The sequence below is a fragment of the Tursiops truncatus genome, chromosome 14 (genome assembly GCF_011762595.2).
Source record: "Tursiops truncatus isolate mTurTru1 chromosome 14, mTurTru1.mat.Y, whole genome shotgun sequence".
Classification (NCBI taxonomy): Eukaryota; Metazoa; Chordata; class Mammalia; order Artiodactyla; family Delphinidae; genus Tursiops; species Tursiops truncatus.
In genome coordinates, this window is record NC_047047.1 from 70,587,451 (window position 1) to 70,601,380 (window position 13,930).

At 34.6% G+C, this 13,930-nt stretch overlaps 1 protein-coding gene across 3 annotated transcripts in view; it reads left to right on the forward strand.

Moving 5' to 3' along the window:
* The window catches only part of ATAD2B (ATPase family AAA domain containing 2B), a 150,914-nt gene that overhangs the window by 86,890 nt on the left and 50,094 nt on the right, over positions 1-13,930 (forward strand). For all 3 annotated transcript variants that reach the window (XM_019943168.2, XM_019943169.2, XM_073791563.1), the window contains one exon: positions 6,150-6,335. In XM_019943168.2, coding sequence (XP_019798727.1) covers positions 6,150-6,335 — 186 coding nt within the window. The remainder of the gene's footprint in view (positions 1-6,149; positions 6,336-13,930) is intronic.

The following is a 13,930-nucleotide window of genomic DNA, read 5'->3' on the forward strand; positions in this document are numbered from 1 at the left end:
GAAATATGAAGCACTGTAGTAAACTATGTTGATCTTATTGGAATCCTGGGATTTTTTTTTTCTCTGAATCCTACTTGGCATCATTGGGCTAAATTTGAATTCTGACTGCATGTTCTTTGGTCTCTTTCACATATCTTGGCTTTTACTACTTTTCTGTCATGTTGGTGAGGAGGGTGGAGAGAAGTGTCACTTGGTGGTGGGAAGCAACAAAACCCCTCCATTTATTGTTTTGGTTGTGTTACATTGCATCCAGTATGTCAAGACATCTCATCTTCTCTGCTTCCACCTATGAGCTTCTGGGTTGGAAGTAGGGCTTATTCTGAAGTGACCACCACCTGGATGTCTAATCTAACAAGGCACTGAGACAGAATTTTGTAGTCATGGTAGCTGAAGCTCAGACTTTCTCTGAACACTGACCAGAGACCATGTAAACTGTCACGGTTAATCCCTGATTGTTTGTATTTTAAGTGCATATTAAAAATTATTTATTATAACATAATACTGTCTTTTCTGGAAAATTCTTCAAAAAGAGGCTATTATATAATGAAACTGAGGAATTTTTTCTTAATTTGTAGAGATTGGTAAGCCTGGGTATAACTAGGTATAAAAGTCCTAGGGAGGAGAGCACATAAGTCAGGTGCTGAAATGCTGGAAAGATAAAAAAAAAACCTTCTTTCTATCCTTCTGTTCTGTATTCCCTTTCTTTTCTTCCCTTTTGCTTTACTTCTCTTTGTAGCCAGTCCTTCTATAGGTAGAATCCTCTCTAAATAGATGTGGAATATAAGGGTTTGGTCTGTGGCAAGTTATTCTTCTGTGATTTTCTTTTCCCCTGCCTCTAAGATATGTGATATAAATTAAGTTGGGTTACTTAATAGTGTAACATGAACACGAAAGGTAGTTTTAAAGGAAAGAAGTCTTAAATCACCTTTAAAGATCTGTATTTATGTGTGTGATAAGATGAAAAGGGGGGAAGGGCCCTACTTCATATTTCTTTATGCCATGGGGACCGTGTTTAATTCTATGCCATTCTTTAAAACATCCACACACAAGCAGATATATGACCTAGAACTGTTTCTTCTTCTGAATGCCCCAGCTATTGAGTAATATTATCAGTTGCATGAAAAATGGTAGAGGAGTTAGTGACTGCTGTAGGGTTTTCTCATTGTTTCTTTCTTACTTTCTTTTTTTTTTAAATCTTTATTTAGTTATTTGACTGCACCGGGTCTTTAGTTGTGGCATGCGGGATCTTTGTTGATGTGTGTGGGATCTTTTAGTTGTGGCATGCGAACTCTAAGTTGCAGCATGTGGGATCTAGTTCCCTGACCAGGGGTTGAACGCAGGCCCCCTGCATTGGGAGCGCGGAGTCTTAGCCACTGGACCACCAGGGAAGTCCCTCATTGTTTCTTAAAATTTAATGAGCATGAGAATCTCCTGGGGGTGCTTATTAAAATTTCTGATTCCCTGGCACCACACCCAGAGATTCCGATTCATGAAATTTGGGATAAGCCCAGAAATCTGCACTTCAAACATGCATCCCAGTTGTAACTATTCTAGGTTTTCAGTAAACCACACTTTGAAATATAGTACTTTAGCTGATCACTGGACAGTAGTTCGACATTTATAACTGAAACAGTTGCCAGCGTTCATAAAGTAACTCTGTGTGTGCGCATGTGTGTATGTATGTTACTGAGCATTTCATAGTCTTCCAAATGCTCTGGAAGGAGAATGGAAACTGATGTAGCCTGGAAGATTTATGGTTGTCCCAGTAAGTTCACAAGTAATTATTGAACCCTACAACAAAGTCAGAGATGTTAGTATCTGTAGTAAAAGACTTACTGTATTAAAACTCTTAAAATAAAAAATAGCAACAACTATGAGTCCCCTTACTGACATTTTCATATGTATTTTTTTCCCTCTTGTATTATTTCCACTGCTGATTTAGGAAAAAAGGGATTGATGAGTGTGTTATATTTAATCTTTTTCATTAATACAGAGTTATGATCGAATTGATAAATTTAAATATGGTCTGTTCAAAGCTTTGGAGTTTGGGTACTATATGGTGTTATGAGTAATTTCACATGGTCAGTAAGGTATTTTTTGGGGTGAAAATTTTAGTATTTTTTGTTCCCTAGAAAGAAATTGTATCTGGAAATTCTCAGGGGAAATCTGTTTTGGTTATGTGGCATTAAGGAATTAATATACTTACCTATGTGTATACTTTGGATGCTCTTGCTTATGAAAAAGGATTTCTGGGTTTCTCCATAACAGTCTGTGTATACTTTGGATACTCTTGTGTTTGTGCATGTGGGTACACATCTGTCTTTTACCATAGCACATTTTTTTTTGAATTGTAAACAAATTAAATTATCCTGGCCCAAATTGTATCACATTTACTGAAATTATTGATGTTTTTAGCAACGAAAATATCAGAAAAGGATTTTGGGTGTTTTTAATTTTCAAGAAATATTGATTTGTATTAAATCCATTGTTCAGAAACTCTAGTATAGTTGTGTTTTATAACAGGCTGATTTTATATGCTTGTAAAGAAATAGAGCTTTTTATTTCTTGAATCCTGAATCTTCAGATCCCAGACAGTGCCTTCTTTTCACAGAGATGCTCAGTAAATCTTAGGTCAATAGAACATAAATGGAGTAAGTGACAAATATAATAAAGTTATCAGTAATGGAGACATATTATTTATTTTAACAGTTTTGATAGCATGGTTTAAGGAATTAAACTTATTTAAATAGTGCTTTTTAGTTTTTATAAAAATTGAGGACAAATTTAGCCCCTAAGATTTTTCTTTTACCTGTGTTTTATAATTTTAGTACTGTAACATGACCAAGACAAATTCTGGAAATTCATTGATGACAAAAAGTTGTTTTTCTCATATAGCCCCTTTTAGGAAAGTGAAAGCTGTACTGGCTTGGAGGTTTCTGCTTCATGTACCTCTGTATTTAAAATTATTCCAGTTTTCAGTTTTTAATGAAAATGGCTTGTTATAGGCTGTATATTCTTCATTTTTTAAAGATACAGTGAATTTTCACACACTGAACATTTTAATTTGGCATCTAACGTACTGATTTGAAATTTAGCTTTTGAGATAAGGACCCTTATAAATATAGGTGCAGTTTATATTGTTAGTGCTTCCTTGCATGGATACTTCTAATTTCAGTGGCCTGATTTTTGCCTTTCATATCATTAATATTCAGAGAAAGTAGTTTTTGATATTTTTTAAATAAAGAAACTTAAAAAAAGTTGTATAAGGGACTATGATGTCTGGGACAAGAAGAGGCCAGAAATATATTGTTTAAAGAATCAAAATGAACATTCACATACACTGGTGTACGTTCATTTTATTTGTGCAAGAGTGCTGGTCATGTCAGAGGTATTTTGAAACGGTTGGTTCAGTAATTTGGCCTACTGTCTTTTTTTCTCTATAACAGTTTTTCTGTTTTCTACTACACCTTGCACATCCACCAATCCAAGACACCCTGTAGGTGAGTATTTTTCTAGTTATCAAATGGCATCACTTGTTCCCAAGACAGTTGCCGCTTCACTAAAACTAGGCTTTATTTTTCTACTATAAGATATCTGGTTAATTGATTTCACAGAGTGTAACTTATTCCATAACTTCAAAAATTACCAGCAAACTGCTGAGGAGCCGATTTTACATTATAGAAAAATCACAATAGGTTTAAACTTTTTTCTGAATTTTTAAATACTATGCTCAGACTCTATTCTTTTTTGAAATTTCATTTCAAAAGCAGGAGAATTAGGACGGCTTGGCTATTTAAAGAAAATATGAAAGTTTATTTTAATATTCTGAGATAACATGGGGTAAGGAATTAAAAAAGGAAACTTGTTTTAGTAGTATTTTTAAATTTTTCTGGAAATTAAGGATGTTTTTCCTTTAAAGGCTTCAGAGAAAATTTTGAAAATATTCCCTGGCTATTGGTATTGCATATAGTTAGATTAATTCTCAGTCCATGTAATTATATATTCATGGACCAGAAAGGCAGAGCCTTTTTATTTTTCTATATTTGTCTTAGACTTTTTTCCTGATTTTTTTTTCCCCTCTAGGTTTTCAAATATAATTTCAAAAGGTTTACTTATAAAGATACTTTCCTAAAGTCTTTGGAAATAAAAAGGTTACTAGAGTATCATTATCATGTTCAGTTTGCTAATTTTGAGAGGTTTGGATGAGAAAAGGAAAGAAATAGAAAAAAAACCCTTATGTATCTAGTTCAGCCTTGCAGATAAATTTAAAACACCTACAGTATTGCATTGTTTAACTTCTGGCTCTGTAAAGTTTTTTATTTATTATCACTTAACCTTCTGTTGCTTTGCCCATACTGTGATATTTGCTAGCAGCTAGATGTTCTCAACACATATAGAAAACCTAACCTACAAATACTAGACTGCAAGGCAGTATTTCATTTTTTAAAAAAGGCATGTTGTCTCATCTCTCCCTGGGCATGTGGTAACTTGCATGGCTGAATTAGGGTAGGTAGTTTTGTGAGGTTTCTCAGTAAGCTGTGTAGTTTGTTACTCTTTTTCATATAATCACCTTTCTCTCCCTGCTGACTTTCCCTAGTTTTATCAGCAACAGGTGTTGGTCAGTGTCTTCCACATACCATGCCTGATTTGGGTGGCATGTAATAAAAACATTTTTTTTTTTTTTTTTGGAATCAAATGCCTCTCTTGCCTTTGTGCTCCTGTGTGGTTCCTTCCTTTTGCCAATATTTATGCTTGTTTTTCTCTTATGAATCTTCTACATGAACTTTGGAAAACAGTAATCCTTGGATTTTCAAGATCCAGGATAAGAGGGTGCGTGTTTGCAGAAAAGGTCAAAATTTGAGAGTCCTGAAGGAGTTGTACTGTACAACTGTTCTGGATTGGTGGATATGCAAATATTAAAGGAAGGGAAGGAGCAAATGTTACTTTTGATGTGAGTGATCATAACATCTACATTTCCGATTTGGGGGAAAATTTTATTTGAGTATCTTTCATCTGGCTTATTATTAAATTGGCAGTACATTTTATTTTACACAGGAGATTTAAAGCTATATAAAATATAGTATTTAAAAAATTCATGCAAGTGGTAGGCTTACTCTTTAAAGAAAAACAATCCTTTTGAATTTTAGGAATGTTTCTGATAATCCTAATCATTTAAATTATTTGATTCTTATTTCTGTATCTTGTACATTATATAGGTTAATTGAAATGTGTTTAAGAGAAAATAGTAGAGAATTTTAGAAGTAGAGTTCTCAAATTAAATTGAAGAAAGATAGTCATTTTTAACTTATTCTTACGCTTGTTAAAAGTATTTAAGCGATGTCATAATAATCTGTGAGAATTTTTTGATGGGCTGTTGAGCTGTTGTTGACTCTTCTGTAAAGGTCAGTAGTTCTGTTTGACAACTTATTAATAGCCAACCTGGTCTTTATTGGCATGTGTTGGCAGATTGTGACTGAAGCTATGGTTAAGACTCTTTTTAACACCTGAGGGAACTTTATTTTCTATTTTCTGAAGTGGGAGTATCTCATAGCTTTTAGCTAATGTATTTATTGTTCTTTAGACATTTAAGAGTATTTTGTGACTATTTTATAGAAGATTGAATTAAGATAATGGGAGGTAAACAAGTGGTTCAGCAGGTAGTTCATTAATTTTAAGCTCTAGGGTGGTACATCTTGGTTAAAATATTTATTTAATTCATATGTTGAGTGATTTTAGCCAGTGTGCACGAACATGTAAGCTATGTCTCTTTTTCTTCTTTGTGCTTCCTGATAATCACTCTTAAGTGGGTGACATATAGGTACATGCTTATCTCTTTATTTGCAGCATATTTTATAGTGGTATTTTGCTTTATTTATATGATAGATAAGTGGAACAATTTGATGCCTTTATACTATTAGTATATACTGAATAGGAATAATAAAATAACAAAAAAATACTCCTTTTCTTAGGTGGGTAAGGGTAGATAGAAGCTGTATGTATGGCTTTTGCATATCTTGAACAGCTTAAATACTGGGGCTGAAAGTAATTATAGTAACAGGCCTGACACATTTAATGTATTTGGGGGTTACTGTATAGACTTTAGAATAATATCTATTTGAATTTTTGATGCCAGTTCTTTCCTTAATTAGATTTTTCGTGAAGCTCGAAGAACAGTACCTAGTATTGTTTACATGCCTCACATTGGTGATTGGTGGGAAGCTGTCAGTGAAACTGTGAGAGCAACTTTTCTGACTTTGCTACAAGATATACCGTCATTTTCACCCATATTTTTATTGTCTACCTCTGAAACCATGTACAGTGAACTGCCTGAAGAGGTAAGAACTCATTAAATATTTATCTTTTCTTATTATATGGTTTTAAAATAGTTGACGTAAATTTGGCACATTTTAGTTACTATAAAATCAGTACTGTCAAGGTTCATGCCTTGGTTGTACCATTTATTAGCCATGTGACTTAAGTTAGTTAACATTTTAAGTTTCAGTTTCTTTTTTTTGGTATGTATTTTGATATATTTCTCAGTGTTGTTGTGAATTTTGAGATAATTCATGCTTAGACCAGACCTCGACATATATAGTACCTACTAAGAAGATCTTAGCTGTATCATCATCAATGCCATTATAATTATCCTTCTCATTCTTATCATCTGTTAGATTATTTGGTGAGATTTGACCTTTCAGCTCTTTCACTGACCTTTATTTGGTGAGATTTGATTATTTGGTGAGATTTGATTATTTGGTGAGATTTGACCTTTCATCACGTTAAGCTGAAGATTATTATGACTGTGCATATTTTTCAAATCTGATATTTAGCATTTGAATTCAAATCCAACTCAATAGTAAAGATAAAAATCACAGTTTCAGAAAAAAATTAGTAGATCACTCATGTGAATGAAAAAATTAGTAGATCAACTCATGTGAATGAAATTGATTTTTAAGAAATTATTTTAACATTCTGAGCTTACTAGGTTTTGAAATAATCTCTTTTCAAAATGCTTAGAAATATTTTGCCCAGGCAACACAGTTCTTATAAAAAATTTACATGTTTCAAATGCTATAATATAAATCTTGATTACGTAGAATTTTATGATTCAGATTTTTTTTTTTACCAAGTTCTTTTGTTGTTTTAGCTCTTATTATCTATCTTATTGCTAAACTGGATTTGTACAACTTACTACTCTTGTTAAGAAAATTATATTAAATGTAGACTAGTTCATTTTTTGCTATTCAGAATCTGATATTATTTGGAGACCATTAATCAAAATATTTTTTATCACAGGGAGCAATAAAGTTTAGTGGAAAGATGTATGTAGTAAGAGTCAGAAAAACCTTGGTATTGACTTACTTGTCTTTTGATTTTGGGTAAATATTTGAACCTAGAGTAGCTTCAGTTTCCTCACCTATAAAACGTGGATAATAACAGACAGGCTTGTTGGTGTGAGTATATGTGAGTTTATTTTGGAAGCTACAGAGCTATAATATGTTTGGTATTATATTAGTATTATAAAGTAAGAATGCACTCGAAATTGATTTAGGAGAGTGGACTGAACCTGAACATAACCTAGGAGCCACTTTTAAAAATTAGATCCTCACTGTCAACTAGTTTTATTATAATTTTATAAAAAATAAAGAAAATTGGGATAATTAAGGGCTCTAGTTAGGAATATATACTTACCTGAAGTTTCCTTATATTGTTTGAAAAATTTGTAAATAAAAGTCTTACTGAACCTGTCTTGATACACAGCAATTTTAATTTTGCCTATTCTTGTTGTCTATTTGCATATGTGATTTTATTGTTTAGTTTTTTAAAAAACTAACATTGCATCTATATATTTTCAATGTTGCTATATTGTTATAATTTTTAGTGGATTCAAAAAGCCTACTGGTGAGTAGGCTTTTTTCATTATTTGTTTACCAATAACCTTAATTAATAGCTAAAATATTAAAAATTTACAAGCATTGAATCCTGAAATTTCAGCCCCCCCCCGCTTTGTCTTCTGTAGTCTTTGCCCTTATTATAGCAAATAGCTACTAAAGCTATCATGGATATTCACATTTGTGGGTGAAGATTATGGGGTTTTTCTTAGACTACTGATTACATAACATTTTATACTAATTGTCCTTAGGAAAGCCTCCTCTGCCCCCAAGGCTTTCATTTTAATTTCAGCTTTGCCATTAGTATATTGCTTTGTTTAGGTCACAGACTGAAATAGTAGTGAATAATACTTAGCACCTACTGATAAATATTTGGTAAGTGAATGAAAAGCATGGAGAGTTGCAGACTGAGTAACTAGGTTAGCAAGGTGCCAGATCTATGGAAGAAGACATGAAGTAGACAGTGGGTATCAAAAACTAAGTGATTCTAAAAGAAAGAGAGAAATATCCAGTTACTATAGTGTATTTAAGAAAATACAATGGTAAGTTAAAATAACAGTAAGATACAGATTTTAACCTATAAAATAGGCCAAAAAAAAAAGTTGGATAAACTCTCTCCAGGACAGTTCATCGTAATAGATTTAAATATGTCTATTCATTTTAGGTCAGCAATACCATTTATAGGTAAGTAGTTTTTCATAGATAAAAAAGATACAACACAGACAACACAGAAAGTATCATAGCCTTTCTTCATGGACAAACACAAAGATACAGCACAGGCAACACAAAAAGTACAAGAGTATTTATCATAGCCTTTCTTCATCAATTGGAAACTAAATGTCCTAGAGTAGAGGATTGATTATAGTGGATTCCTTCCATGAAATACAATGAGGCCATTAAAAATATTGATGTAGAAGACATTTAATGTCATGAAAAGATGTTTGAATGTATTGCTAAAAATTGCAGATATTAAATCAATATATATGGCATTATCTGGGTTTATATAGAAATAATTATATATTAGGTATATAGTCATATATAAAAAACTATATGTAACTATTAATAGAAATGTTAATAGTAATTATCTCTGGGTCTTAAGATTATAGTTATTTTTGTTACCTGTTTTCTAAATCTTCTGTAATAAGTGCTGCTGTTCTCATCAGAAAATAAACTCATTCAGAGATGAAAAGGTTCTCTACTCAATTTTTAAAAACAACACCAAACAAAAAAAGTCAGTCATCATGGGACTAATATTAGGGATACAAAAATGTTTTCTTTTTGTGGGACAGAGTGACAACCTCATCTTTTGGAGCCCTTTTAAAATTCTCTTGTAAATGTGTCTTTGTATAGCTCTCCCTTTTTAATCCCAAAGTAAGGCAATGCATTGGGATATTGAGAAAAACATTAGAACTTCTATTCATTTTTATTTTTCATATTATCTTAAAAACGTGTGTGTATGTTTCATAATAGAAATAGTAATATTAGTAGAATAGTACATTTAAGTAAGTATGTATATATACTGGAGGGAGTATTTTTTTAAATTAATTCATTAATTTATTTTTGGCTGCATTGGGTCTTCATTGCTGCGTGCCAGCTTTTCTCTAGTTGCAGAGAACGGGGGCTACTCTTCTTTGCGGTGCACGGTCTTCTCATTGCGGTGGCTTCTCTTGTTGCGGAGCATGGGCTGTAGGGGCGTGGGCTTCAGTAGTTGTGATGCACAGGCTTAGTTGCTCTGCGGCATGTGGAATCTTCCTGGAGCAGGGCTCAAACCCGTGTCCCCTGCATTGGCAGGCGGATTCTTAACCACTGCGCTACCAGGGAAGTTCTTTTTTTTTTTTTTAAGTATCATTTATTGAGTTTGATATGCACAAGTGTCAAGTCTGGAGGTAGTATTTTCAAATTTTTTTACTGATGAGGTGTTTCATCAAAAAACAAAACAAAACAAAACATTGGAAATCATTGTTCTAGACCAGCTGTTATCAAAGTGTGATCCAAGGACCCTTGTGGGCCCCGCAAGACTTTCAGAGGTTTGTCACATTCGTCTTTTTTGTATTTTGCAGCTATGTATCTTCTTGAATATGGGTTTTTTTCATGTATACCAATCAGAGCAACATTACTGTAACAGATTGAATGCAGAGGCAGAAAATGAGAATCCAGTTGTCTTTTTTTTCTTTTTATAAATTTATTATTTATTTTTGGCTGCATTGGGTCTTTGTTTCTTTGCCCCTTGGAGGGAGGGGGTGCTGGGGGGACTACTTTACATTGCGGTTGCGTGGGCTTCTCGTTGCGGTGGCTTCTCTTGCTTAGGAGCACGGGCTCTAGGCGCGCAAGCTTCAGAAGTTGTGGCTCCCGGGCTTAGTTGCTCCTCCGCATGTGGGATCTTCCCCGATCAGGGCTTGAACCTGTGTCCCCTGCACTGGCAGGCGGATTCTTAACCACTGCGCCACCAGGGAAGCCCCAGTTGTCTTTTATTAAGCCAGACATAAGAGAGATTTGAAGAAATGTAAAACAGTGCCACTTTTCTCACTAAATTTTTTTAATATATATAATGTTTTATATTTTGGAAAAATATGTCTTTCAAAAGAATATATATATGTTTTACATTTATTTTATTGAAGTATAGTTGATTTACAGTATTGTGTTAATTTCTGCTGTACAGCAAAGTGATTCAGTTGTACATATATACATTCTTTTTCATATTCTTTTCCATTATGCTTTATCACAGGATATTGAATATAGTTCCCTGTGCTATACAGTAGGACCTTGTTGTTTATACATTCTTTTTTAAAAAATAAATTTATTTTATTTATTTATTTTTGGCTGCATCGGGTCTTCATTGCTGCACGCGGGCCCTCTCTAGTTGCGGCGAGCAGGGGTCACTCTTCGCCGCAGTGCGCAGGCTTCTCATTGCAGTGGCCTCTCCTGTTGCAGAGCACGGGCTCCTGGCGTGTGGGCTTCAGTAGTTGTGGCATGCGGGCTCAGCAGTTGTGGCTCACGTGCTCTAGAGCGCAGGCTCAGCAGTTGTGGTGCATGGGCTTAGTTGCTCCGCAGCGTGTGGGATCTTCCCGGACCAGGGCTTGAACCCATGTCCCCTGCATTGGCAGGTGGACTCTCAATCACTGTGCCACCAGGGAAGCCCTATACATTCTATATGTAATAGTTTGCATCTACTAATCCCAAACTCCCAATCCAACTCTCTCCCTTGGTAATCACAAGTCTGTTCTCTATGTCTGTGATTCTGTTTCTGTTTAGTAGATTAAGTTCATTAAAAGAATATATTTTTTAATGTTAACATGTAATAGGTTTTAAATGAATACATAATTTGGAAGGTTCTTAGTTTTAATTTTTAGTACATAAATATTGACAGATATAATCCAGATAAGCAGAAGCTCTTTTGGGTTCTTGAATAATTTTTAAGAGTTTAATAAAGTGTGGAGACCAAAATATTTGAGACTCTCTGACCTAGACCACAAGCTCTTTGAGAGGAGGGGACTGTCTTACTGCCCTTCACTTCCTGACACAGTGGAATGGCTTAGTAAATGTTTGTTGCATGAAAGAAGAAAATGTTGAATCATCACAAAGGCTTTAAGTAACTCCTGCCTAGCCTCCTGCATCTTTTTTTTTTTGCAAAATTCTAGTGTAAGTAAATTTACTTCTGTGGACCCTGAAGAACTTTTCTGAGAATAGTAGGAGAATTTTAGTTGCTGTATATGAGAATTGCAAGTTATTTCTCTTCAGGAGAATTAGAAAAAAGAATCAAAGGTTGAGCATAGTAAAGAGACTTTTAAACAAGGAAGCAGATAAAAGTAGAAATATTTGCAGGAAGGAAAGCAGACTTTGGAATTGCACTTAAATTTCTGAAGAGATTCACGGTATGTACTTTGGCATTAAAGTATGGGCAGGCTCAGAATGGTATAATTCAATATATTAGAAGTGAATTTTAAAGAAATATCTCCTCAGCTACACTGATGAAAGTAAAGATTACATACAGTATTTTGTCTTCTCTGTATTTCATGTCATTTTGTATCTCTCAGTTTATGGTGGGACCTGGGAGGTAAAAATCAGTAACTTAAGTAGAAACATCAAGTAGGGACATTGAAAACTCAGATAAATGATAACGTATACAAGAGAAATATCTTAGTATTAACTTTTTGGTTGTAAAACAATTTTATGATTTCTTAAAATTTAAGAGGAAAGTGATCCTCCCAAGTTTTTCTTTTCTTTAAATTAAAAACGGTATAGTAAATGAACATGAATTATTACTATTTTAAGATATGTTAAATACTAATATTTATTTTTACTTGATGGATTGTTTACCTGTTTTGTTTTAAGGAAAGCAAACTTTATTTATGAAAACTATTGTAGATTCATTTCTGACCTCATTTTCCACACCTTTTCTCTTTGAGATTTTGAGGGGTTTTTTTTGGTTTGTTTTTTGATTTCGAGGTTTTAAACCATTAATTTTGCCCATTACAGAGGTCACATGGACACTACCTTCAAAACTGGGGGCTAACAATTCTAACATTTTAATAAATGAGGTAAAACAAAAATATTTGCTAATGAAAGAATTACTGCTATTTATGCATCTATGTGCCAGGCACTGTAGGTTAATCATATATATTATCTAACATATGTTCTTAAACTGTTCCGTGAGAAAAGTATTACTTTTCCATTTGACAGATGAAGAAACTGAGGCCAACAGGGGTAAAGTAACTTGCCTAGGGTTTTACAGCTAGTGGCAGAGCAAGGATTTGAACCCAGGTTTGTCTGATTCCAAAGGCTATGCACTTATAATGCCCTGTACTCTCTAAAACTACAGAGAGACAGTTTTTGCATATTGTGATGATTAGGCTGATGAGTGGTTAGGGAAACGGCGGGGGGGGGGGGGTTTTGTTTGTTTTGTTTTGCGGTACGCGGACCGCTCACTGTTGTGGCCTCTCCCGTTGCGGAGCACAGGCTCCGGACGCGCAGGCTCAGTGGCCATGGCTCACGGGCCTAGCCACTCCGCGGCATGTGGGATCTTCCCGGACCGGGGCACGAACCTGTGTCCCCTGCATTGGCAGGTGGACTCTTAACCACTGCGCCACCAGGGAAGACCGGGAATGGAGTTTTGTATTCATCAAGTTGAGATCATTGTTCATTCATCAAAAATGTATTGCCTATTCTGTGCAATGTAATGTAATTTATTTAAGACAGTGTCTGTTTTCTTCACTCTTCCATTCACAGTGTCTAACTGCCTAACACAGTTTCTACACACACACACACACACACAATACTCACACATAGATGCATGTATACACGTACATATTTCTAGTACAGTATCTTCATTGAATGAAGTAAAATAGGCGAAAATTCAGATAGCCACTGTTCTCCAAGAATTTAAAGTTTAGAGGGAGGGGAGATCTGGAAAAAATAATACAGTAGGAGAAGTGCTATAATAGTAGAATATATAAAAGCATGATCCATAAAAGAAAAAAATTGATATGGTAAACTTTATCACAATTAAAATCTTTTATTCTTTAAAAGACACCATCAAGAAAATGAAAAAAAACCCCAACAAATCACGGACTGGGAGAAAATGTTTCAAATATATCAAATCACATATCTGGTAACACTTATATCCAGAATGTATTAAAAACTCTTTCAGCATAATAATAAGACTAAGTCAAATGATTTTCGGTAAGTGTGAATACCATTCATCAGGAAAAAAGATGGTCCTTTCAACAAATGGTGCTGGAAAACTGGATGTTCACATACAAAAGAAATGAAACTTCGACTTTTTTCTTATACTGTATGCAAAAATTAACTCCAAGTAGATTGAAGAACTAAACATAAGACCTAAAACTATAGGAACTTCCCTGGTGGCGCAGTGGTTAAGAATCCGCCTGCTGGGCTTCCCTGGTGGCGCAGTGGTTGAGAGTCCGCCTGCCGATGCAGGGGACACGGGTTCGTGCCCCAGTCTGGGAAGATCCCACATGCCGGCAGTGGCTGGGCCCGTGAGCCATGGCTGCTGAGCCTGCGCGTCCGAAGCCTGTGCT